We start from the raw sequence: 27,386 nt of genomic DNA, 5'->3' as shown, positions 1-27,386 counted from the left end.
ATGATACACAAAGGTTTGTCGCAGCGAACCCGCACCTGCATAAGTACAAGTTTAAGTGAGGGATTCTACATATCAGGAGCGTCATGGACACTTCACAAAGCCTTGACTTACACCACCGGATATTCCATGGGTACTTTAGGTGTTTAAAGTCCACGGTATTGAGCAACGGATCATTCAAAGTGGCTGAAATATGTTGGAACCGCTGGAAACGTGAAGCTGCTAACAGAATATGGTGAGGGACGGGATATATTACAGGTGCGCTGAGAGCTGACCTTGCCAATAAATCAGCCACCTCGTTAAAATAGACGCCTGAATGCCCAGGTATCCAGACCAAACGGATCTCGCGCACTGTGCTCGGAACAAAAAACCTAAGTGAACGAGTCAAGAAATATTTTTCCGAATTTTGGAGAGAGACAATAACTGAAAGGCAGTCTGTAAGAATAAGAACCCGTGCGACATGTCTGGGAATTTTGAGAAGAGCCAAACCAATGGCCAAAAACTCTGCGAAGAATCATCATCATCATCATCATCATCATCATCAGCCTTACTATACCCACTGCAGGGCAAAGGCCTCTCCCATGTCTCTCCAATTAACCCTATCCTTTGCCAGCTGCATCCACCCTTTGCCTGCAAACTTCTTAATCTCATCCGCCCACCTAACCTTCTGCCGCCCCCTGCTACGCTTACTTTCTCTTGGAACCCACACCGTTACCCTTAAAGACCAGCGGTTATCCTGCCTTCGCATTACATGCCCTGCCCAAGCCCATTTCTTTCTCTTGATTTCGACGAATATAGGAGTATAATCAGGGATACGAACGGAGTAGCTCCAAGCTAGATCCTGCGAATATATGCCAATCGCCGCCTTCTCACAGCTGCCGGAGGCATCAGTGGAGAGAACAGTATGATGTGGAAAATTCTGTAGGTGTTCAGAAAGAAGACCATTTAGGGTATGTGCGGGCATATGCTTCGCATGGGACGGGAAAATAAAGTCGTAATAGAAGACGGGATCAGCCTGCGTGTCAGCAACTCGTTGCAAGGAGATCAGATCAACCTGAAGCGGAGCTAACAGATTCTGCGTGAACCTAACTTGCGGAAGCTGATAACGTGGCCAGTGATTAGTCAAAAAAAGGTGTGGTTGGGATACAAAAATTGGAATACTAACGCCTGGGGCCGGGTCAAAAGACTTGAGGAAAGTACGCACTGTTAGAAGTTGGAAGCGGGAATAGAGGTTGGGGATACGGGCTTCCAGATAAAGGACAGCGTTGGAAGCTGATTTTGGGAGCCCGAGGCATAGCCGTAGGGCACGCCTTTCCAGTAAGGCTAATGGCTGCAGCTTGTAGTTCGCGCTACCAGAGAACAAGGGGCAACCAAATTCCAGAATCGGTCTCATATAAGCCTTATAGAGCAACAGTAGCGTGTCACGACGCATGCCAAACTTTTTATTGCCAACTCGGGTCAAACGGCCCAGTGCACGTTCCCCTTTAATAACATTATTCTTAATATGGTGTTGCCAGTCCAAATTTTGGTCATAAGTAACACCTAGGTATTTAACCGACTCCACCTGCGGAATTGGAGTGGAGCGGTAGGCTAGCGAGATGTACATAGGAGCGTCGGGTGGAAATACCAGCACGCCACATTTGCTGATATTAAGTGATAAATTGATTTGGTCCAACCAGACTTCAAGAGCATTCAGATATGCCTGTAAATACCCGTAGAGCACATGAATATCCTTTGCTGATGCGAAAAAAGCTATATCATCTGCATATACATAAACTTTACTGCCTTGTTCTCGTCTTTTTTTTTCATTCTGTCACGCCAAGCGGTAATGGTGGCCACGACACACGGTCGAATGTTAAAACTACTGAAAAGTCAGTTTGCTTCAGATATTTGTACAAAATACGACAATTTATTAAGTGCCCAAGCATATGCACGTATTTTTTAGTTTCATGCGGCGTATTCACAGCAACATATTTAGGCCCTTCGTTGCTTTACCGGAACTCGGTTGTGAAAGACACGATTCTACCAGCACGGGCGAGCTTCGTAAGAAGCATGGAAGAAGCAGAAGAAGAACTGAGACTCGCGTAAGGGCTGCTGCTTCCCCTGCGCTGTTCATGGTTGGCCTGGGAACCTTTTGCTTTGCAGCTGCAACGTTCCCCTGGATGGCCTCCCTTGCTTACTCAGGTGGGTTCCTATGCTCATCGTGATTTCTACTACATTTAGTCTTAAATCACGCTTTTTCGGGGCCTTGGTCACAGCTGTGCTTTGCAACAGCTTTTCACTATCATACTTAGTCTAATGCTTTTATTTACCTACAGCGATAACGTAACAACTAATATTAAGTATACCTTAGAGCATGAATGCGAGCTTCAATTTAAAATCTGCTGTCTTGCCCACATGGTTTCAAGCCAGCACGAGACGGAAGTCAGTAGCTGGAAGCAACGAACTGAACTTGTGAAAAATTACCAGTAGTTATACGGTTAGCCCACTGCTGCATGAGTGGGTTTGCGATTGAGTACAGTGGATTAGTCCAGGCCATGAAAAATGTTAGTATCAAGAGGTCCTCTCTGCTTCTACATTTACGGTACCTGTCCTAAATAGCCAGTTGACTAATCGCTTTTTATTCGTCCATGTATTCCTGTATTGTGAATGACGGGGGGGGGGGGGGGGGGGGGGCAGTATGTGCCGAATAAGGCTGTTCAAGCCGCTCTCATGCCCCAGCTTTCGCCCTCCTCAGCCAGTTCTAGATTCCGTTTTTCTTTTTTACTTGCCTTCTTTAATTTCACAGGTGGCCACTTCCGCTTGCAGTCATTTACTTACTGTTACTGAACAGATGTTTTTGATTGTTTGCTTTCAAAAATCACGAGTCATAGCTATGCCCATATAAACGATGATCCTCAATGAAGTAACGCGACTGATTAAAACAATATATGAAAGTACAGGTCAGAGAAACAGTAAAAGTGCGCTATATATGCACCCATTTTACTGACTTACAGGAATGACGAATAAATTTCCTCTAAAACCTGAAAAATGTTACACCCCGTCTGCATTCATCTACGCAGCGCGTGTTCTCAACGACTTTGTTCTGCACTACGAGCCGCTCTCGTACGAGCCCGTCCGCGAGCTGGGCAGACGCTGGAAGCGCTCGGCTGCGCAACACCACTCCATGCGCAACGTTCAGCTGGCATTCAGGGCCCACAACAGGTGAGCGTGAGAGAACCAGCTCGGAGTAAAGCCGGTCATTGCTACATCATGGTAAGAGGGCAGCAAAAAGATAGAGTGTATAGCAAAACGTATAACAATAACCATGCTGTGTTTGACGCATTAGTCATTAATTATTATCTAATCGAAGAAAAATTACAAAACTCCAAATTCTTATAAGGTGATGATGATTATGATGATGATGATTAATTTTAATGACACAAGGGCATCTGTGGCCAAAAAGAGCCATAGCACAAGTTATTTTCTTCTACTCAAGGTGGGATCAATGACCCATTTCCCGAACATTTCACCCTAAATAAGCAGAGTACCAGACCAGGGGAAAGCTTGTACCCATTGTATCACTGGTGGGTACCCGGTGGCACTGGGGATCAAACCTCGCACCTCCCGCACGCGAGGCGGGCTCTCAGACCACCAGGTCACCGCTGCGGTTAAATTCTTTTAAGGAACATACCCAGTTTAGGCTAAAAAATGCCAGATATCCTGTGTTTTACGCATTAGTTACGAATTATTACCCAGCAAAATAACTTGAAAATTGCTATTTTTTTTAAGGACACGTATATTCCGGACTAAAAAATTCCATCATCTGCTTATTTATTATGCAATTTCTGCCGGGTCCTGATATCTCCAAATCGTGGCCCTACATTGTCTTCAAGATGTCAATCGTACTTTGTTTCATTGATATGTGTAGGAAGCCATCATGTACAGAATTCAACTCAATGTAGCCTTTTAAAAAGCAGTTGAGTGCGAAATCAACGAACGAATGCACATATGTTCCGGGGCTACACCGGCGCTTACGTTTAAAGGAGAGGCGTCAATCGTTGAAGAAGATACTGTAGAAGCTTGGGCAAGTGTGTGTGGCATTATTTTTCTGCACCGCAAGGGACAAAGGACGAAACAAGTGCACAGACACAAGCAGATTTTTTCGTTGCTTACGCATGCCTGGCATAAAACTGCTCTACGCAGGTTCTCGCAAAACAAGTTCCGTATAGATATGTGTACGACAGGACTGAAGGTGTTACACCCAAGTACTACTATACTACCACAGCAATGTAAGGAAAACCCGCATGTAGTGTCGTTGTTCTTCTAGGTCTAATTTCTGTGTTGTTTCCTCGACAGGAGCTCCTCCAGTTTGAATAAGCAAGAACACTTCTCCCCATAATGTCCTTTACTTTCGTATTTCATGTTGCCGCCAGCTTATGGAAACAGTTTTCTGATCCTGGAAACAACTGCATTACGAACACTTGAGAACATGTTCACATGTATTAAGTTTGGAGTCTTGGCACTGAGGCAAGAACGATAAGATCCTTCTGCTAATGCCTAATGATTGCGCCAGCTCATCCCCCTGCACGGATCGCTCGTACCACCAAAGCCTGGAAACTGAGGTGCTGCCTTGGTAATACTGGCCATTCCAGCTGTCCTTCATCGGTACCTGTTGCTTGGGAAGGTCACCTTTAAGAGCTTGCGATTCCATTCGATAGGAGGTAGCTTTGTTACCTTGTGAAAGCTGGTTACCACGTAGCCGTATCTAACGCTCTTGATATTTGCAGTCGGTTCATTCAGAGCATCGATAGAGAACTTGGTTAATGGCGGTAGTTTCGGTCTAGTGGAATAGTGTTGAAATTAGGTGTAGGCATTCCAGCATAACCCGCATTGCTTTTCAGCATTAGACATCGCTCAGCTCGTCCTGACTTGAAAGTTTCGCCAAACGTGTTCCCAGAATCTATGGTGACCAACACTGTCTGTCAGATTCTGTGCCTATGATGAACTCGCAGCCTTTCACATCGATAGGTTGCTGTCTTCCCCTTTGTTGCGAACCTGAATTACTTCAAGCAGAAGCTAACGGACGTCACCATGTGCTTTTTGTGCTATGCCCCAGAACGTTCAGGCTGCACCTTCAGCAAGACCGGTCCGCTTTCTCCAACGACTTCACCGTCCAGATGCAAAGTAGTTCTGTTCCGCCCAGCCTCGACCATCTCTACTCGGGTCACGTCATTGGTAAGTTATGTTACCCCCAGACAGTTCTGTCGCCGCTGTCTTTGTGTACCAACTGTAATCATAAGTGTGAAATACCGACTAGGCCAAAGGTAATCCTTTGAGTACGGTACAAGAGTCTCAATCACAACTGTCCCTACTTCCTCTCTCAGCTTAACTGCAACATGATGCTATACTTACGTCGGATTGCAGCTTCCTTTTGCCACGTCATAACAATAATATTCTAACACAATTTTGTCCACGCTCATTAGCGTTATCAGCATTGCTCTTCCAGTGCTCGGGATCCTTTGTAAGCCAGCTTCAGAAACCCGACGATGGCAGTTGCAGTGTAATTCGAGAGTACGATTTATAATAAACTGTACATCTCCAACCAAAAATTTTTGGTTGGAGATGTACAGTTTATTATAAGTCTTCAAACCCAACCAGACAGGCAAATCTGTCAAAATGTTTAGTTTTCAAGGAGTACGATGTACCACGAGTTCCAGCGAAGGTGAACCAAAACTTTTTTATAAAGAGGCTCTTTCAGGTATTAAGGCGGCTTCTGCGGCACAATAATACTTGCGTTGTCGTACATCAGAAAACATGTAAATAATGTTAACTAGTTAGCCGCTTAACTAATTTCTGATAATTAACTTTTTAAATATAACAGTTAGCGTACTGGTTGCAATTAGAGATTTGTAGCCGGTCGTTAGTAATAGCCATGTCAGTTTCTAGAATTTATAAAACGGGATTAATCTCCGCGCTGTGGCTAGTTAAAATTTGGCTGCATCGTGCGAAAATACATGAGCTTTCAAAAAGCATGCAAGGGAAGCAACCCCTCCAGTGGACGTAACTAATCGAAGTCTCTAAATGCAGCCGGTGCCCTAACTGTTATAGTCAAAAAGTTAATTATCAGAAAATAGTTTAGCCGTTAACTAGTTGACATTATTTACATGTTTTCTGATGTCTGCCAACGCAACTATTATTGTGCCGCTGAAGCCGCATTCATAGCGGAAAAAGCCTATTTTAAAAATATTTGGTTCACCTTCGCTGAAACACAGGTATCATAGTCTAGTGCAAACCTAAGATTATCGAACGCAAGTAGCCTTCACGTTCCGGAATTTTTTGGTGCAAACGGGCAAAAGCTATCTGATATGTGAACACTTAATTATTTCTGAATTATTATGTTTCCCTTATTTATGAACAACGGTGTAGAAATTGAACTCACCAATATTGTCTTCGCATGCACAATAAATAAACGATCCCAAGTACATAAAAGCATCAAACACACTTTAGAGTCTAGACTGCGCGCAAGGCTTCCAGAAATAAGCAATGACCTTCGGTTCGGACTCTCTCCATTCATCTTCCTCAGTGTACTGTCAGTTTCAAGTGGTATACCAGCAAGAAATGAGGTCACACAAGATGCGTTGCAATTGTTACGAATTCGAAGGTGTAGAGCGCCTTCGTTCATATATTTAGCGCAAGCTAGGTCACTTCTGCAGACTAGCTTGAAGAGTGGCTTCCACCCTTTTGCCCAGGGGCGCCCGGAAGTCGCGTCGTCGGGTCCATCATAGGCGGCGTGTTCAGCGGAAGCATCTCGCTGCCCCGCGAGGGAGAAGAATTCTACGTGGAGCGCGCCGGCCGATTCTTCCCGGACTCGGTGCCCTTCCACTCGCTCATCTACTCGGCACGCGACGTCAGCTTCGCCGGTGGACGCTGCGGGCTTTACGGGGCCACCAAGGACGCCCTGGACCGAATACGGCACCGCTACAGGCGACATAAATTCCAGGTAACTAGCTATCAGTGCTAACGTAACTCAAAACATACTAGGCAACCACTGATGTGGACGAGTCGTCCGTGTTGGTGACAAAGAGTGTGGCAGTCCTCCACAGTATGGCATCATTGTGCTTGATGTTGTTAGATTGCTGACCTCCAATACTCACTAAGAAGATTACCTGTTAACTCTTTCGCTTCTTTCGAACAGTCTCACAAGGTGCACCGGCGAAAGCGGTCTGCGCGAGACGTCGAACTGGAGGTCTCTTCAACGGCCGGAAAGATTGACAGAACCGCCACGACGCACAGATCCAACATACAGGGCGGAAATGTCTCCGGCTCAGCGCCGCGCCAGCGTAGCCTCTTGGCTGCGCGCGAGCAGCCGCAGAAGACGTACGTGCAGCGAGTGTGCAACTTGGAGATCGCCATCGACCACACGCTGTTCGAGGCCGTCGCTTCGTGGCAGGGGGGCGGCCACGAAAGGATGCTCAGGACCCGGCAGGAACTGACCAGTATGGTGTCGAAGCACGTGAACGCTGTCTCGGATATCTTCAGAAGCACGAACTTCAACGGAATCACCGACATCACATTCGTGGTGCAGCGGCTTGTGGTGAGAACTGCTACGACTAGCGCCGAAACTTGAAGCGAATTCATTGGAGACGTTTCTAGAATAGTAATTCAGCGCTACTTGTCTCAGACGAGCACACAGGCAGACATTACAGGACGGTTGCTGAATCCAGATAAGTGACTCGATGAATACAGCATGTGACGCCGGGTATGCTGTAATAGTCTAGAAACAATCCGTCATCGACTAGCTCCTTAACTTGATTTAATAAACGATGTACTCGCTTCCTATCTTTTTCTCTCTCTCCCCAAACAGACAACGGCTTCTTCTATGCTATTGAAATGAAAACATTGATTTCATTGTTTCGACGCATTAAAACTTGCGCCGAAATAATACTCCTTATATTTTGAGCAGCTGCTGACACAATGTCAATTTTCTCAATCTTGCTGGAAGAAGGAGCTCTCTTTAATGAAACGCTGAAGATGGTCCAAGCTGCATGAAAAATGTGTTCTTAGCAGAAATCAATCGTACTGGTTCTGCCTATGCTGTTATTTTTTTGGCTCCAAAAGATGCGTTTTTACTCTTAAAAGTGCTTTAATAAAAAGAACATAATTCACCGCCGTTGGACGCAAACTCGTGCCGTCAGGACCGACGAGGCGTCCGTAGTCACTGTTTGGAAGTGAAATGCGAATTAGCCTGGTCCTACCTGAGCGAAAAAATTACGCTGTCTTGACGGCTAAATCAGTGATTCTCAGCGATATTTACTGTTAACTGCTAGGCCGTTTGTGGCTTATAAAAACTACATTGGCAATGAAAGTAGGCTTTTTGTTAGTATTACGCGCTAATCTAAGGATGGAGGTCAACTTCTATTTCACATCAGTGTCCATTTAACGGAAAACCCCACTGCCGATGAAGCAGTTGATATTGAAGTCTTCTCGAACGCATCTATTGTACGTTCGATTTCGATACGCCTGCTTAGTCATTCGGGGCGCCATTACAGATAAATGACTCCAGCGCTTGTGAAGCAGCGTCAGCGCCGACAAACCCTTTCTGCCGGGACAACCTTGATGCCCCGCACATGCTGTACGAGCTGTCCAAGCAGAACCACGACGGCTTCTGCGCCTCGTACCTGTGGACTCATCGAGACTTACCCGGTGGAACACTGGGCCTCGCTTACATGGCCGAACCCGACGGTCAGTAACACTGGCCAGTGCTATATGGCGGGTGCTTAGAACGTGTGGATTCATGAAGCCTTTCATGTTCTCATCACAAAAGGGGACATTTTTAAGTTCTCATTATAAACTATTGGTTGATTTAAATGTGTAGTCTCGAAACAAGAAGTGAGATAATGGCTTTTATGGGCAATGTGCCGTTTCTGTGGCCCTTATTGGTTGACGGTGTACCGTTTTATATTATTTGTGAGCCATTAACAAAGGAGGCTTGAAAATCTTGAGTTGCTTTCTACGCCCTAAACTTAGGTGCGGCCTCTGGCGCGACAGTCAAAACTAAAAGCTTAGCGGTCTTCACTTATTCAAGCGAGTATCATCATGCATCATGTGCATTATGCGCGTTTCCTTCTGCAGAAGCTCAGTGTGAGCGTGGACTCATTATTAAATGAAACGGTGAGTGATACTAGTTTTTTTTTTCGGGCAGGATTCTCGGGCGGCATCTGCGAGCCGTTCGAGGCCAGCCCTGGCTTTGCGGCGGACAGCGCCACCAGCGGTTACGTCGGGAAGCTCAGCCTTAACACGGGCGTGGTCACCTTCCTCAACAAGAACATGCGCGTGGCGCTGCGGATCTCCGAGATCACTTTCGCACACGAGCTCGGACACAATTTCGGCGCGCCGGTACGTCACGTGGTGGTTACGGTATTGCCAGTGATCGAGTGACCCAATACTGTTCTTGTTCGCAGAAGGTATTGGCCCGCCGGCTTTTTCTCCATGTACTGAGCCGTAAAACAGAGACAGGTGGTAAGACGGTGCTGAAAGGGTTCAGGTCAAAACGACACGGAGGATCACCAACAGTAACCATCAACATGTTTCTACTACAATTTTTTTTGTGCTATAAATGTATGGTGTACTTTTGTGCATAAACAAGCCAGATATGGTTGTTTGCAGCTAAATGACTGGAGAACAGCGTAAATTCGTGCGATGTCAAATACGGTAGCAAGGTTTTGTATGTGAGCTTGTGATCGTTTTCCACAGACGTTCCTGGCTCAGTTATGGCGCCTACCTACCACCTGACTAATTTCCGTGGCCTACACAGATGCTCCAGGCTCGTTTATTGTTGCTACCCTCGAATGTGATCGTCAGGATCTATGTAGGAGCACAGAACATCCATACAGACCAAAGCCTGCCTTAAGGTTATGCGTCACGCGTACCGGCCATGGTTGCAGATATCAGTTCATGTGAGGTTCTTAATGAAGTAATAGAAAAAAAGCAAATTCCGGACAGCTAGTGACATCATCGATTGAATTTGATTCACAAAGAGAAAGGAGATAGGACGAACATTAAATCCTTCAGACCGATTACGATAACATCCTGGCAATGCTGGCGGTGAGATTTTAAAAAATAATAAGATATCCTGAGAACTTCAGGTCGGGTTCATAAGCGCTTAGATTCATGCTTACCCAGTACATGCTTGCCCAATGCATAGAAATAGTTAGGGTAGAAAAGAGGCCTCTGTATTTAGCCTTCCTGGATATAAGTGGTGCGTACGACAACGTAAACAGGTAATTCTTGTAGAAAAGACTGAAAGATGAAGGCATTGGTCATGAAGTAATTGATTTCCTACAGGAAATATACTGAGATAATAAAGTTTAAATTACATGCGAAGACATAAGAAGTACGACAACTGTCGAGGTGCGCAAAAGATTAAAGCAAGGTTGTCCTCTATCACCGCTGATGTTAATGTTTTATATGATAAATATGGAAAGGCAGCTGCAAGAAAATCTGCAGATTAGGCGGAAAGGCGGAAAGGTCGTTGAGCAGCGGCTCCCCGGTTTAATGTATGCGGACAATATTGCACTCTTAGCAGATAGCCAGGAAGATTTGCAAACTCTGGTTAATTCTTGTGCAGACAACGGAAAGGAGAAAGTCCAGGCTTTACGTTTAGAACAACTAATTCAGGTCTGATGATTTTAAACGGTTCCATTGATCATCTGCTTATAATGTAAGGCCATGAGTTACCTTGACTGGCAAGATATAAATGTCCAGGGGTACAAGTAAACGAAGGACATGAATACAAGGAAAAGCAGTAACAGGCTGTTAAGGCGAAAGGACGAAAAAATGCCGCGATAATGAAGCACAGGGCATTATGGGGGCACAACTGGAGTGAAGTACTGAGAGGTATTTGAAAAGGAGTAATGGTTCCAAGCCATACTTTTGGGAATGAGGTTGTGTGCCGAAAGGTCCAAGTTCAGTCGGGACTAGAAATAAATCAGAGTTGTTGGAAGATTAGCACTAGCTGCTCACAGCAAGACCACAAATGAGGCAGTAAAGGGGAACTGGACTGGACATTGTTCGAAGTACGTGAAGCTCACAGTAAATTATTATATGAAGAATGCTTGAACAATTTGGACAGCAACAGGTGGGCAGCTAAGATATTTAAATACATATAAAGAACAAGCGTTGACTCACAGTGGTGGAAAAGGGCTTGGAAACTAACCAGCAAGTGTGCATGAAACAAGAACGGAGGAGTAATGAGCTTTAAACGACAAGTAAAAAGCGCAGAAATTAAAAAAAAACGATTAATTCAATGGACATAGGAGCAGAATGTAGAACTATATAGAAATAGAAAAAGGCAAATCAGGAAAGAGTAATTCTATGACAGCTCAAGATGCAGCGCCGTATTTTTCGAAGCTATAGGTCAGGGTCCTTAGAACGTGAAGGTACAAAGAGAAATTTACCCAGGAAGATTAAACATGTCTAATATGTGGTAAATCTGTAGAAACAAAGAGCATCTATAGAATGCGGCAGTTTTCCTCCGAATGTCGATGCAGGCTCAGTCACTCTCCCTGATGCTTTAGAATTAATAGATAACAAAGCTAAAGTGAATGAACCTGCGGTAGAAGTTAAAAGCAGGAGGGCGGTGACGTAAGGCTACAAGTTCGGGATTAAAAATTTTATTTAAACAAGAATGGTGAATTTATAGACATAAATAATATCGTTAAGTCTGACGGATTGCTGGAAAAATATCAGGAAAGAAAAGACGAGCATGCTGGCACCACGCCGCTTCAATGTGGGCGCTGCTAACTTCCATCCATCCATCCATCCATCCATCCATCCATCCATCCATCCATACGTACATACATACATACATACATACGTACATACGTACATACGTACATACGTACGTACATACGTACATACGTACATACATACATACGTACATACGTACATACATACATACATACATACATACATACATACATACATACATACATACATACATACATACATACATACATACATACATACATACATACATACATACATACATACATACATACATACATACATACATACATACATACATACATACATACATACATACATACATACATACATACATACATACATACATACATACATACATACATACATACATACATACATACATACATACATACATACATACATACATACATACATACATACATACATACATACATACATACATACATACATACATACATACATACATACATACATACATACATACATACATACATACATCTTTGTTGTCCTGGCGGTCACAAGAGGGCACCTGCTCGCATTCACTATTATCAGCAGCAGACTGCGTGCGAAAATAATGCGGTGCGCCCAATACGCGAGAGAAAAAAATGCACTTTTTGAAAGCCAAGGTTAAGGGAGCATTAATTTTACGAAAGCATTCATGCGCGAGTAAATACGGTACTACCGAGTGCATGCGTTTAGTGCATTTCTCTGACGCAGCACGACGAACTTCCCGAGTGCCTGCCCGACGGCGTCAGCGGCAACTACATCATGTTCGCCAGCGCCACGCATGGCGATAGGCGGAACAACCGGCGCTTCTCCGTGTGCAGCGTACGCAGCATCGCGGCCGTCCTTATGCAGATGCTCTCAAACAAGGGCTCCCGACCGAACTGCCTCCAAGGTGGGGTTCAACGTCACGGAAATAGCGGTTGTTGTACTCTTTGTCTGACTGCGACGTAAGACACAGGAAGCGAGCAGAGTGGGCAGAGAACAAGGGCATGTCGCTCATGTCCTAGCTGAAATCAAGAATGAGAAATTTGCATCGGCAGGGCTTGTTGTGCGAATAGGAGATAACCATGGTCCCTCAGGGTAACAAAGTGGGTTTTCAGGAACAGCGAACATCGCAGCAGGAGGCAGAGAGTTCGGCGGGCGGATAAAGTTGGAAATTTTGCGGGTAAAAGGTGGTCGCAGCTGGAGTAGGCTAGGTTTAATTGAATTTCAAAGGCAGGGGAAACTTTCCTTGAGTATGCGCTCTTAAGACGATGATGATGCCAGCAAAGCCGAACCAGTTGTCGGTGGCTTGGTGCGCTGCTTGAGCGCAGAGGACGCTGTAGATTGAAGAAGACGGAGACGAGAAGCGTTGGGCGGGCGAAGGCTTTATCCAAACTATTTACACGATGATTTACATGTAAGCATGCCGATGAAACTATCCGCGGCAGACTTAGCCAACCGTCCAACGTTGAAGCAAGGGACGCCGCGTCCCAGCTGGCAACAAAAAAGCAACCCCCTGAGCTAGGCCTGCTTGAGCACGCGCCCATCAGAAAGTGGAGCGAGAGAAAGGCGGCTCGGAAGGTGCGCGATGCAGTGCTTATAGAGCCTCTGCACATTTTTTAGAAAACAAATATAACAAATGCTAAACCCAGTCATTACTTCGTTTTTCACTGATATTATTCGTCAAAGGTGACATCACGACTGCGTCAGATTCTTAGTCGAACGAGGGAATATCGCCTCCTTTGACCGCCCCCCCCCCTTTCCCTGTGCCTCGCTTTCTCAAAACAGACGCCTAGCTGGTGTGGGAAAGCGATCATGAAGATCGAGGCGAAAATCCATCCCACTGTGGAAAAGCTTGTCAGAGTGACTCACCTCTCACGCATGCGACCGCACAAACGGCGCTCGTAAACCAAAGCAGAGAAAGGCTGAAACATGGCCCGCGCGATTGCCCACCAACATGCCATCCTGACACGCTCTTCCTAAGGTTCGCATACGTGTCCAAGGACACCTATGCGAAAAACTCCGAAATGAAAGCACGGAGCGCAAAAAGAAACAAACTGTTCAGGAAAAGTGAACTGCTAAGGCTGTCAATTGTGCTAGTTGGTCGTAGTAATCATACATGTTAACTATCGCATATATAGATAGACACGGACAGATACGCGGCTAGCGTGCGTCCTATTCCCTCTCTCTGTCCGTGTCTGTGTATGTGCGATAGTTAATATGTGTTAAAGGTGAACGCCAACGCATGAGCCCCCCAAAAAATCAACGTCGCTTACACAACTATAAACCTGCTCTCACTCAACGCAGTGTTTTACTGCATTAGACATATGTGTTGGTTTTATGCAGTAATAATAGTAAATAAGATTGAGTCAATACATCAGTGCATCCGGTGGAAAACATTTACGAGAGTTGTTAGTACATAAACCTCACGACATGATGATGACGATGATGATTTTAATTGTATTTATCCAAGACAGGAAAACAGGACTATTGTCTTGGGTGATGCGGCCAAAGGCAGTAAACTGCCTGATGACGTCACGCCACCCTGGGTCAGACAATGGTTTGCACTCAAGTAAACGCCAAAACAGCATATAATTTTATAAACAGAATAAATCTGAGAACATCTTTTTTAAACAGAGAAGGGATCACCGGGCTGATAAAAAAAAAAGTATGTATTGGAATGGTACTTGCAGCGCGTGGTTACTAAAGGAATTGTCTATGGTAATAGTGATAATACATGGTGAAATCTAGTGGTGTGAGCTAGGACACCATCTCCACCAGTGGCTTCTTTGGCTCGCCCGCGCAGAACCCCGTGGCCCGTTCTGCGGCAACTCCATCCGCGAGGAGAACGAGGAGTGCGACTGCGGCTGGGAGCGACAGGACTGCGGCGTCGACACGTGCTGCTACGCGCGCCAGCACGGCGAAATCAACCGCAAGGCGTGCACGCTCAAACCGGGGGCTGTGTGCAGGTATGCACGCGCTTCTTCCTCCTTCAGCTCATCTCGCTGTTCTAGGGAGAGGTTGTCAACCAGTTCTCCCGCTCCTTCCTGTCCTGTGATGGCTACAAAGACAACTTCTCGTGACTTTATCAAACCAACAGTACCTTGACTTCGGTAGCTCCGCTCCTATGTTTGCGACGCTACCTGTATACTTTCGATATGGTCATTTCATACTCCGTCCTTCCTGATAACCTCGCACATTCCTCTAAGCGTTGTCAATTCCATCACCTCAATTCTGCTCATATTCTTAAGCGCGCACTCTGTCCCTCAATTCGTTCGAGCTGGCGTGGAAGCTAGAAAATACATTCAGGTGTTCCAGTGCGTGTTCCAGACAAAAAACAAAAAGAACAGTTCTGATGTTCAACTGTCTTGTACTCCATGCTTTTCACTGCGGACATTCTCATTCATGCGAGCGTAATAGTTTTATCTCTAATTAATCCAGTTGACTGTTATTTTTTTCTCGCAAAAGAAAGTATCTCAACCGTAAAGGGTTCTGGTGACAGAGCGCAACATTAGTTTCTCCAAGAGCAGCAGTCTATCCACAACTTTGAAAGCGGAGAAATAAACTTGGGAATTTTGTCTTAAATTCTATTGAAGCTCCGCAACCAAGAATCGAGCTTTTGTTTCAGGAATATCAGTGATTTTGCATTAGTTTTAAAGTGGGAAATTTGTCTTTTCTTTCGAAGCTCCGTTTAAGCGCCTCGCCGGAAAAGATTTTATTTTAGATCCACATGCACAACGAATGGAGATCTGTACACAAATAACTATTTATGGGCCCCGCCGTTCAACACGTTACCACTATTTTGCGTGTTATGCTGCCTAATGAACGCTGCGTTGGCTACGAAGTATTCTGTTCATGATCTATCCTATTCTAGAAGATTAGCTGTAAGGAAATTAAAGGGAAATTGCTGTCTTACTCTCGCTGCACACATAAACTGCGCCATGGGGAAAGGAATGAAAAAGGAATAAAAGAAGGAACAAAGAATGAGGCACCAGTTTGGTGAGCTCCGGATTAATTGCTACCATTTGGTGTTGTTTAACGCGCACTGACCTGTTCCAGAAGCAGTTCTCAGCAGGAAAGCGCTTTGCGCAAACCTTGCTGACTTAAGCAGAGAGCGGCTTGAGCGTAACTGGGCTTCAGGTTCGGAGAGTATATGGTACACTCACCGCAACTCCTGTGCATATTTCACAAAGTACGGAGCTCTGGCTGTGACTAACGATGAGAAAGCGAAACGCTTTGAAAGAATACGTATGCTCAACCTCTTCCTGCCATTTGCAGCCCAAGCAATGACGCCTGCTGCAGCGCACAGTGCCGCTTTCACAACACATCGGTAGTGTGCAGACCTGAAGACGACTGCATCTTCGAGGCTTTCTGCGAGTATCCTTTGTAGGCTTGCCCTCACTGATTTTCAGCGAGACCCACTCGATCTTCTACAGGGGTTCAGTCTGTGAAAAAAATCATATCCCTTTTATTCTGCTAGAGCATGGCCAATTGTTCTCCCTGAGAAAGCGGTGGCTCATTTCGTGAAAGGTTACGAAAACACTGCCTCTACCACGTCACACCCCTATCTACACATAGCATATTCTGAAGAGCGTCCACTCCGTCCGACCCACACGGATAACAATGTTATTGGCCAGCGCAGTTGTTTGAGCATTATCTCCATCTTACTACCATGGAATTCCGCAGTACTAAAGCTTTGTCGCATGACGTCGGATACCTGTGCGTTCAGTTTGCAAAGCCACACCAAGCGCAGTTTATGGTGCGACCGGAACTAATCTTACTGGAACATATTGTTCTCTCCACCCTGAGAAGTCCAATACAACGTCACTATCACTCTCTGGTGCTACCCCCCCCCCCCTTTTCTGGGACGCACTTCTTTTGCAGCGTTACATAAAGAGCCTGCGTTTACATAGCCCTTCCATCATGGTAGCATGACAACTTCCACAACGCATTCCACCAGATTTGATTACACTGAGCTGTAGTCGCACGCAAAAAAAAAAAAAAGCTGCAAATGTCCCTCAAAGGGGTGAATACAGCTAATGGCATCGACCGACTGTCATGACGTCTCGATTATTCCTGTTCATCGGCGGTTAATATCTTTGCATCTGCCAGCCTCCTAACATGTTAGGCTAGTAGGTGCAAGGCAATTTACCATGACGTCATGACAATCGGTTGACGCCATTGGCTGCAGGCCTTCCTTTAAGGGGCGTTTGCCTCTTCGTTCTTGAGTTACATCTGATTACACAAAGATGCATCTTAGGAAAGCCTCTTCCAGCACCGTCACACAAGGCCAGCCTCGAACGCCTACGAAAGATAGCGAGAGTCAAAAGCCGAAATAAAAAAAAACGGCATTATTTTTATTGTTAAGGTTAAACCTCTGGGGATTCAACTGGCCGGCTAGTCGGCTAGTGTGGTGCATGCCACAAATTAGCCCCGTCACTCACTGTAGCAGGGAGAATGGCACGAGAATTTAATCTTTAGCTACGTTTGAGCTGTCTACCAATTTTTTATCCACGAAAACATCTTTTGAAAAATTTGTTCGCAACCCCTGGAGCATCGGTTATGTGACCCTGTAATATACATCTTTTACCCTGCTGCACTCAAAATTCACGAGCCCGAAGCTCCGGGTAATTTAGTTAGGCCGGTAGGCTTTTCAGTCCCTATTATATATGAGGGTAGCGCAAAACGGGACAAGGGACAAAGAAAGACGCACATAGCACAGCCGCTGTGTTGTGTGCGTCTTTCTTTGTCCTTTGTCCCGTTTTGCGCTACCCTCACATACTATGGATCACCATTACCGACTCGGCCAAGTTCCTACCGTTGTGAGTTACTATTAACTGCCATATATCTTTCCCTTCACGATCATGTTCCCCCTGTCGTTCGCTTCAGCAACAAAGCGAAACCCGTCGATATGGGAAGTTGATTTCTGCGGCGCATTTCGCAACCAGCCTTGACTGTGAGTCCAGCGGCAACAGCGGCGAATGCCCCTCGTCGGACTGGAAGCCGGACGGCACGTTGTGCAACAGCGCCACCCAGCTGTGCGAGAGCGGCGAATGCAGAAAGCCGGTGTGCCGCCTGTACAACCTCCAGGAGTGCTACCTCACCGCGGCGCACCTAAGCATGGAAGACATGTGTCTCATCGCCTGCAAAGAGCACGGTTGGTGCACCCTGCCTTCACAGCTGTCAGACATGCGTGTGTACTGCACGAGCGCCTGCATAAGCTGCGAGCTTCATGCTATAACAGCTTAGCCAACCAGCAGAACTTCTAAAAGAGAACTGTTGCTTTAGCTGTACTAAACGTTCGGCATGCAGACAAAGCCTAGTAGTCAGTAAAACTGGACGGGCGATCAGGCAATCCTGATGTGAACGTTAGTTAGCTGCCGTGATTTTACCTGACTTTTATGATGAAATCTTTGCCAAATGATGCCTTGCTTTTGTTTTTCGTTGACCCTCTGATGCTGATTCTTCTTCCAGTGTGCAACGGTAGGCTGGTGCATCTCCTCGTTGGCGCTGGCGGCGAGCACGCTGCTGTTCCACTACCCAAGCTCGCTTCCTTGCAACATATAGTGGTGGATGCTTCGATCTGTTTAGCCTCACTCTTCGTTGCCTGCGTTGCCTTTGCTGCTCTGGGTAGTGAGCCCGCCGAACCAGCTCTGGGTGTAAACTAGGAAGCGCAAAATACATTGCTCTCCTGAACAGCTCTGGGTCCTCGCTGGCATCTGAAATCCTTGCTCGTTGGAATCCTGGGGTTTGGCCCAAGGAGAGGAAGCTAAGAGCCGGGAGCGGACTGAACAACGACTGGCAAAGCGCGCAGTTCTCGGGAGCAGAGAGACACATTTCCGCTAACAAGAATGGTCCTTAAAGCACGAGCAGCAAAGGGACCTCGACGCTGCCACGCCTCTCGATTAACGTTTTCAATGACACGAACACCGCTAGACGTGAATTGCAAACGGGCGCAGCGGCTTATCCCCCTCGGCTCTCGCTATCGGCGCTGCTCCGGTCTCTCCAGTAATGTTATCGCTAAAACGAGCGCAGCCGTTTGTTGCCCTCGACCATCGCTACCTTGCTTCTAGCTTTGTGCTCTAATCTCTTCATCGCCTATGGTGCACGCGTGAAGTGGTGCATGAGGCTTCACTTCACCCTGACGCCAGATTCCCAGATTGGGGGTGAGGTATCTCGTAGCAGTGCTTTCACGCTAAAGCTGAGAAAAAAAAGACAAAAGACCGAAGTCAAGGCAACGAATGCTGGGCCAGCGCTCGTCTTGTGTACTGTGTTCGTTTTTCCTTGCTTTGTCTTTTTCGCGCCATTTCTCCATCGCATTCATTGTTAGAACATTGGCAGCCGGAAACTTCTTCCGAATGAGCAAAAAAAGTGGGTAACTAGAATGAAGCAAAACGTTTTACAGATAGTAGCTTAAATATGGGCACATTCGAAGAGCTTCGAGACCGCTCTGAGCGTACTCCAGGTGACTTGGTGGAGAAAGTACTACTCCGCGTGTGCGTTGTTGGCCCACAGGGGCGCCAGTCGTGCGCAGAGACGTGTATCCCCACAGATGAAATGGCGGTTACAAGTTCAAAAGAAAAAATATCATCTTCATATTCCCGAAGTACAACAGATGATTTAGACAAAGGCAACTCGCCTGCCATCCAGCAACCGGCCTCCCTATCCAATTGCTGTGAGGCGGTGTGAAGTACGGTTGTCCGAATACTGAAGGTGTAAACTGTACGGGTTGTGCTCAAACTTGACTCTCCGGAGGATGTCTCGAAATCTCGCAGTTCTTCCAGCTTCACAAATTCCTACCTGAATAGGTTTTGTATGCAGTAGTCTTTACAGCAACTACCTGTTCAGAAATATAGCTTCGCTGTTGTTGCTGTCGGGAAAGCTAAATGTGTTTTCGTTGATTTTACCCCAGACAAGCGTGGTCGACCTTACATTATTACCCTCGTCAGCTAACTCCGATATATTTACACACGTGTCAGGGAAACAGCTTGCGCTTTCTGCATGCTGCAGAGCCGGGAAGCGAGTGCAAGGAGGCCTGCGCATTCGAGAGCATGAAAGACTTCTGCGGCCGACGCATGCAGCCTGGCGCTCCGTGCTACGACCTGCAGGGCTACTGCGACGTCTTCCAGAGATGCCGTCTCCTCGACGCCGAAGGCATCCTCTTCAGGCTACAGCGGCTGGCGTTCGGAGGCAAGGGCACAGCCAGTGCCCTCGTGGTGAGGATCATGATTTCGCACTTGCTCGCTTCGAAATCTCGAGAAACCTTGCAGCTGTAAATCAGGCCTAGTTCACCAAACTGGTCTCACTAGGACGCAGTTCGTGATTTCTTTATGCTCGCTAAACATCCCGATAAGGTTTTTGTCATGCTGACCGTCATCACTGACAAGCGGCCGTTCATAAGCGAATCTAGTTACGGTCAGAGGTGAGGGAAGTTTTATGAATCTGCCCGAAAACTTTTCCGCTGATGGAAATGCTGCAAAAAGAAAAACGAGACACTACAACAAAAAATGCACTTTCAAAAACTTTACGTGAGGAAGAAAAAAAGAACCCAGAAGGGACATTAAAAAATTGAAGGAGACAAGCTTCGCCTAAAGGTATAACGTGAAAGCGTTAATGGGCTAAAGCCCATTACTGGTCATTCTCTGTCATTAACTGGTCATTCTCTGCTTTACATTCATAGATCCCTGGGACTCATCATACCACTTCGGGCGCAGTGGTGCAGCGGTTAAGCGATGCGCCGCTCCCATGCGATGGCAGGTGCTACCGCCGGTTGGGATAATGAGACCAATGTTGCCGAGCAACGTCGCGCGACCAATCGTTGATTTAACTGCCACCTGCCACGGTGGGCATTTTGCTCACAATCTGGTGAACAGTTTCTGACGACACCGTAAAATCACATGACCTAGGTAGCGCACCTTCCAACAAGGTGGGCCACCTAAGTGCACGGCCCACTTAAGTCGCTTCTTTCAAGATTTTTTCGTGGATGTTTCGCTCACGGCCAACGACGACAACGCGTGCTTTTCTGTGACTCAGGCTCCTTATCGCGTTGATATTAGCGGTGTGAAGGAAATAATTATAGGTATGCGAATGGACTATTGTTGATTATGTTATAGACAGCAACATAATCCTTAATCAGGCACATCCAGATAGGGCTTCTGTTTTGCGGGCTACCATCACGGACCAGCAGCCATGCATCGGCGAATCATGTTAAGGTGATAACTAAAAGAAATGTTTGTATTGGCCCTAGGACATTTGTTCTTGGCAGCTCAAAATGAAATATTGGCAAGGAAAACTGGAACACACGTGCCGCAAAATGAGACACTTGAGCAAGAATGCACATTACTGAAAAGTCTTCGTGCGTAACTAAGAGTGAATTGAAGAGGAAACTCTGTGAAATATTCACGATGTGAGAAAGCATCGAATAGAAACGCATGAATTTTACAACCATAAGTAAACCTTTTGGGGAGCTTGCGTGTTAAAAGGGAATGACTAACCGGTTCAATTGTACTAGTGTTCTTCGGTGCACAGCTATAGCCTGTGTAAGAAGCAACTTTATATGCGAAGCGTGTGCTAACCACCAGCTTTAGTGGTGTCGCTTTACTGGTGATTTATTCAGCTACTCTTTATTTTTTTACTTCAAGGACGTGGTCTATTTTCAAGGTAATTTTTAAGGAGTGGCTGTATTAATGGCGCGGCAATAAGCCAAACTATGCGTGTCTGACTTGAGTAGCCTTTTAAATGACGTCTCATTTAGTTCGATTTCATAGTTAATTAAAGATAGAATTTGTTAAATCACTGACCCGAATAGAAGAACTATCCATCTAATCAAGTAATCTTTAACTATACCCTTCAGCAGTCCATTATATCGTACTAGGAACACGAACGTTTCCCACCGCCATGCAGGCGGCGTCCGCAGTTGCGCCGGAGCCAACGTCACGCTGCCGTATAGAGTCCCCTTGTGAGCGAATCTTTTCGCAAAACTGTTCACTGTCATGGTGTTCTGTGCTGGCATCAAACCGCCTTCTGTCACTTCGTCCAGAAATTGAGCGCCATAAAAGGTGCGAAAAAGACAAAATGAAGGGGATATGGAGTAGCTGGGAGTGCTTCTTTTCATTGCCACGTCAATATATGCTTTTGAGCGAGCCCAGGAGGGATATTTTCTGAAATAAGTCAGTTGGAAGACTTGGGCCATTGCTTTGTCCAGAGCTTTAAATTGCTCTATATCGATTTTTTCAAAGTTGCATGCATTAAGGCGACGTGCTTTACCCACGGTTACAGGCAAAGAGCGATAAGCCCGGAATACGCCTGGCGCATGAGAAATGTATTCTAAACTGACGTCTGAAAACTATTTTTAGTGTTATTGCATACCATACTATTTCCATCGCACACCTTTTTCATTGTATGATATTTTTGCCTTCCGTATATCTTTTTCGTCCCCAAGGTGCAACATTCCTTTTAGCGAACTTCCGCGTTTCTTCCCCGCCATGAAGTACCATTTTTCGCTTCCCCTTTTGAACCTTGCAAATCTGCTTCAACCACCGTGCTCTCTAAAGGCTCCCTGGACGTTTGCTAAGCTTCTCATAGCTTCTTCTAAGCCAGTAGAATATCCAGTTTATTCGCTTTCGACTTGCGAAATAACTATTTTATTAAATTTGAAAACAAAGCATGACAAAAGCCATACCGCACTGTTTCTCCCAGCGTTACTGGTACCTGACGCTGGCAGCAGTCATCGTGGCCGGAGCGACGACGGTGGTGTTCGTTCGCGCCTGCGCTGTGCACACACCGAGCAGCAACCCGCACATGCGACGAGAATTGAGCCTGGGCCACAGCACGCGCCACCCCATGTCTTTCGTGAGGGAGATGACGCGCCTGTGATAAGCTGCGCTCGCTGCGGAGACCGGCGCCTCTCTCACCAAACATATTCAGGGCGTGGCCCTGAAAAACTGTGCAGTGTGTTCGACGCAGCGGACACATTGAATTGGGAATCAACCTTGGGACAACGCAAAAGGAGTACAAAGCAGAAAAAGGCAGTCCAGGTTTGAAATTGTGTTAACGTATATATATACTATAAAATTAGTCATTCATCGTGAACTGTAAGCTACAAGAACACTCTGTGAGTGTTTGCCACGACAGAAATAATTGACTACGCTATCTAATAATGGCTCGGTAGGGACTTAAATGAACAATATCGTGAACGTATGAAAACGTTTTCGTGGTCTGCAAGTTTTGCAACCGCTCAGCGCAGCTCAGCCTTGGCTTTAAAGCTATTCCACACGACGCACGTTTTTTGGTATCATAACCATAATTTTGTTCTGTATTAAATAGTCAATATCATAACCTATACGTCCAGACAAAAGCACTCTGCCTCGTACATCTAACACGGGGCTCACTTTGGAATTATACTTACATCCTACTGATGCGTGTAGCCGACTGGTTCATTTGTCCTCTGTGTCCTCTGCAGCCATTTTCCCTCGCAAATACGAACTTCTGCGTCTTCTTGGAGTGTTATTTCCGACAAACTAATGGGCAAAGTTTGACTTGTATAGAAAGGTAGAATATTACCACGAAACTGCACTGTAAAACTGTTAGTATCGTTTCTCACAATACACAGACACAAATTTAGACGCTTCATATATAAATCAAAACATTGCGGCAGTTCAGAAACTTGCCGAATCGTGTGATCTTGGTTGTTGCCTCTGAAAAGTAATTTATCTACAATAATTATTGTGTTCCAAGTTTATATGGTGAGTGGAGAGTTCTACATAACTTCCAGCGTGAGCCATGTGTGTCGTTCGCAAGGTATAATCGTTTTCAACAATCTAGGAAAATCAAATATACTAGGCAAATAGAACTGCTCTGTACATAATGAGCATTTCTAATTTCTTTCTCTGTATTCTCAATAAACTCAGCCTCAGTGCTCGAACGTACGGCGTATGACTACGTGTAATAAATTACAGGCATATAGAAATTGCGAGAAAAAAAAAAACCAGGACGGTTGCGACAATGTAACGCGCGATTCAGCGATAGCTGTTTAGGCATTTAGTTTTGGGGATATTTTGAGGCAGAAAAGATAGTTATCTCATATCGCACTGGTGTAGTGGACAAGTGATGCACCCCTGCAGTGGCACGCGGCTGTTCCAAACAGAGCAACCCGTAGGGTTACGCGACCCAGGTTGACCGTGACATAAGGTGAGTGCGTTAATGAGCTGTGGGAGCGTTAATGACATCCACCCGGTGGGTGGATGTTATATGTGGATGGATGTGGTGGGTGGATGTCATTAACGCACCCACCGGTTAGCCGACGGTGACGACGCCGAACAGCTGTTGCTGTAAAAATGCCTTTGCTATTATTACGCTTCTGAAAGAGAGCAGAGTAAACTTTAAAAATGCTCTGGAGCCCGAAAACCACAATGGTAGCCTAGTGGTTTCAGCATGCGCCTGGTATGCGAGAGGAGTGGACAGAGGCATTATCCTGGCCTGGTCCTCGGCCTCTGTGGGCTGAACTTCTATGGGAAAATGCGTCTTTAGCCGTGCTTAGTGCAGACCACGCACGCTTTCCAAGGAGCTCCTTGCCCAAGTAACCCTTGTGCTTTATTAAAAATCATGCGGACGTTTAAGCCACCTCCAGAGTGGAATGCGACAACATTAGAGGCAACATTGCTACTACATGTTTGCGTCTGTATAATTATATAAGCTTCTACAGAAAAAAAGCAATCTGTCACATTACGAATATACAGCCAACGCACAAACTATCCATGCTATTAGTACATATAACATGGTACGTATTCATCATATATGGCTTTCGTTTACTACAGGTTGTGTCTCTTTCTACATCAAGTGCTAAAAATTTTCTAGAAAATCTCGGATCTTTGGGCTACAGGAATATAAATGTTAAAATTCGGAGCACGGATATATTGGGAATACCGCATTTAAGAACTAACTATAAACTACATTCACTGGCTCATAATCTGCCATATACTATACTAAACAAATAAAAGTGCATAACCGATTTTAGTTCCAAGGAGCTAAGGACCACTTTTGTGCAAATGTAAATGTAACCTGCCAATCTAACTGTACTACAGTGAACTGAATTTTATTTTGCTTTATGTGTTGTTCCTATAAAAATAAAACTTTCAAGTGTTGAGTTCTTAATTTTTGTATGTTTATTAATGTAATATTGATACTCTACATCAGCTGTCAATGCGTTTCTTTTTTGTTTACTGAAAAGCGATTGTAATATGCATCTCTCATGTTGTCTGGTGTACCTTTCATATTGTGTTTCAACTTTTTTTTTTACGTTCGCTACTGCCATGTATTGATGTCCCGGGCGTTTGTCAAGCTGTGTCCACAGCTCTTAGCCTACTGATTTCGATTCTTGAGGTACAAAGCTATCCAGTTTACCAGATTTAAAGATGCACGAAGTTTATTGTGTAGAACCTTGTCGAATACTTCGCTGATATCTTCTAAGAAATTAATTAAATTGCCCAGATTTATCTAATACTGCAAGAAGGTTATGGATGGGTGTAACCAACTTCGTGGCAGTAGAAAATCATTTCCTAAAGCAGTGTTGGAATGGAGGAAACACGGGTCAGTATTTAATATTTCAAACACGTGCCTGGCGACGATGTGTCCAAATAGCCTATAATAATTGGTCAGGGAAATCGAAAGGTAGTTGCCCAAACACTTGCGGTCTCCTTTCTTATGGCAAAGCACAACTCTGGATGTTAACCAATCGGGAGGCACAGAATAGAATGGCAAAGATCAACAGAAAATTTTCGTTAAAAAAGGAAGAGAAAATTCAGCATAACGGCACAAAAAGCAATTTGTGGTGTTGTCTGAACCACGTGAATATTTTTTTTTTTTGCATTGCATCTAATCGGAGGAGCAACTCGACTAGCAATAAAGAAAAAGAGCAACTCAGTGGTGTCCTTGTAAGGCACGACTAAATTAATTGTGAAAGTCTTTACTAATGAAATGTCTTGCTGACTTAAAGTTGCTATAGTTGCTAAAGCTGCTAAAGTTGCTAAATGACTAGAAATTTACTTGCACACGCCGTCAATCAAATGTGGGAATAAGTGACGCTCTTATTTCTTTTCGGTCGTTTAACCCTTCGTCCAAGGTGAATAATGTTTCGACTTATTCAAGTATCTGTCTTCTTCAAGCACTTTCTCTGAACGAGATGGAAACTAATGATACAATATTTATGCTCCACAATTCAGTGGCGCTGGTTCCCTCAATGATTTCATAAACTAATTCCATGGAATCAAGGACGGATTCATCTCTAGCTTTAGCATATCCACCTGTTGTATTCTCTTTCACCTTTGCAGGGATACAAAATCCTTCGTCATCTTTCTCCTTTGGTCGAACACTCCAATTGTTCCCTTTAATTTACTACGGCGACTGAACCACAGAAAGCACGCTTTACTAAATCCTTGTTCAGAAAACTAACATTCAAAGAGGTCAGAAAGATTAAAACAAAGGCGGTTATTCCAAAAATCGAGAAAAAGGAAAAGACAGTTTTACACAAGCGTAAAAAATAGCACAGAATCAAACAAAAAAAAAACTAAAAAAGTTTCTTTCAGAGCATTACTGCAACAGTGAAATGCCGCTTCAGAAAAAAGCAAGAACTTATGCTACAGTTTCCTAAATAACCCTCATGACGCTGAAAAACGGTTTTTCTTTACGTTACATGAGAACATTGAGCGAAACAGGTGCGTCAGAGAAGCCGCTGAGCCTTCACACTTCGTGGTGCGATACAGGGTAGTGTTTATACCATGAAGAGCGCTGTGCAAGCCAGTATAAGCACAGCTAAGGCACCAACTATAGTTAGATTTTGTGTCCGCTGGCAAAATCTTCAGCACAGATTGATTAACGAAACCAATGAACAGAAACTGCATGCATTTCTTGACACGGGCACTCGTTAGTCAACTGAAATCTCAGATCCAAATCATACATCACGCGGACGCTCTTAACATCCAGCACATAAACTTGTCGCGTAAAAGGAAAACATGATGCAATACTCGCAGGTGCGTACAAATACTTGGCACAATGAATAGGATTCATTCTAATTTATCGGCGACTCAACAAGAGTTCGGTGCAGGCTTGCAAAGACATAGAGCTGATCTAAAACCTCTGATAGTGTAACCTGGGTAAACCAACCACCAATAAACCCAGTCACATTCAAGTCACAGAATATTCTACTCAGCGAAAGTGCAGTGCATTTATACTTAATTAAGAGCTGACCTCTTGGTGGATTTCATAGGACGTAAATATCTGATGCAGGAGTGGTGAAAAAGATAACAAGTAAATACTGAAAGGAACCTGCGTTTTCATCGTAATTAATGAGGGTTTGTATTTTTCTTGCCACAGGAATGCGCTTGACCACCAAGCTGGCGAGCGCACTAGCACTCATGGTGCCTTTTCGTCCCAAGGAAATTGCAACCAACGTTTCAGAACAAAAGAAACAACAAAAGAATGAGCCAGTCACTCAACAAATGACAATACAGCGCTGCTGGCACTGAGCGCTACTAAAACAACGTCTTGACTATGCAGTTAATGGCCGAAATGAAGCACCTTACCATCAATTTGTCCAAAGTCAAGTCATCGTCGTGGTTACTTTTTTCTTGCCTGCG

General features: G+C 45.1%; 2 protein-coding genes across 2 annotated transcripts; both read left to right on the top strand.

Moving 5' to 3' along the window:
- The first annotated feature begins 2,096 nt into the window (after window positions 1-2,096).
- On the top strand, window positions 2,097-7,000 carry LOC144094499 (disintegrin and metalloproteinase domain-containing protein 10-like). Its single transcript, XM_077628423.1, has 4 exons — window positions 2,097-2,181; window positions 3,060-3,201; window positions 5,096-5,214; window positions 6,729-7,000. The coding sequence occupies exons 1-4, from the start codon at window positions 2,112-2,114 to the stop codon at window positions 6,998-7,000; spliced, it is 603 nt and encodes a 200-aa protein (XP_077484549.1). The 5' UTR covers window positions 2,097-2,111.
- Window positions 7,001-7,330: 330 nt separating this feature from the next.
- Window positions 7,331-22,746, top strand: LOC144094604 (disintegrin and metalloproteinase domain-containing protein 10-like). The gene is made up of 9 exons (XM_077628521.1): window positions 7,331-7,573; window positions 8,529-8,721; window positions 9,182-9,375; window positions 12,484-12,664; window positions 14,561-14,723; window positions 16,033-16,131; window positions 17,721-17,911; window positions 19,765-19,970; window positions 22,453-22,746. Exons 1-9 carry the CDS (start codon window positions 7,448-7,450, stop codon window positions 22,627-22,629), a joined length of 1,530 nt encoding a protein of 509 aa, XP_077484647.1. The 5' UTR covers window positions 7,331-7,447; the 3' UTR covers window positions 22,630-22,746.
- The last annotated feature ends 4,640 nt before the right edge of the window (window positions 22,747-27,386 follow it).

The sequence above is a fragment of the Amblyomma americanum genome, chromosome 6 (assembly GCF_052857255.1).
Source record: "Amblyomma americanum isolate KBUSLIRL-KWMA chromosome 6, ASM5285725v1, whole genome shotgun sequence".
NCBI classification, from domain to species: Eukaryota; Metazoa; Arthropoda; class Arachnida; order Ixodida; family Ixodidae; genus Amblyomma; species Amblyomma americanum.
This window is presented reverse-complemented; position numbering and strand designations above follow the sequence as displayed.

Coding starts and splice junctions, on each gene's coding strand:
- LOC144094499 (XM_077628423.1), top strand. CDS start 2,112: ATGGTTGGCCTGGGAACCTTTTGCTTTGCAGCTGCAACGTTCCCCTGG. Junction 3,202..5,095: donor GCATTCAGGGCCCACAACAG/GTGAGCGTGAGA, acceptor GCTATGCCCCAG/AACGTTCAGGCTGCACCTTC. Junction 5,215..6,728: donor CTACTCGGGTCACGTCATTG/GTAAGTTATGTT, acceptor CCTTTTGCCCAG/GGGCGCCCGGAAGTCGCGTC.
- LOC144094604 (XM_077628521.1), top strand. CDS start 7,448: ATGCTCAGGACCCGGCAGGAACTGACCAGTATGGTGTCGAAGCACGTG. Junction 17,912..19,764: donor CATCGCCTGCAAAGAGCACG/GTTGGTGCACCC, acceptor TGCATGCTGCAG/AGCCGGGAAGCGAGTGCAAG. Junction 19,971..22,452: donor GCACAGCCAGTGCCCTCGTG/GTGAGGATCATG, acceptor TGTTTCTCCCAG/CGTTACTGGTACCTGACGCT.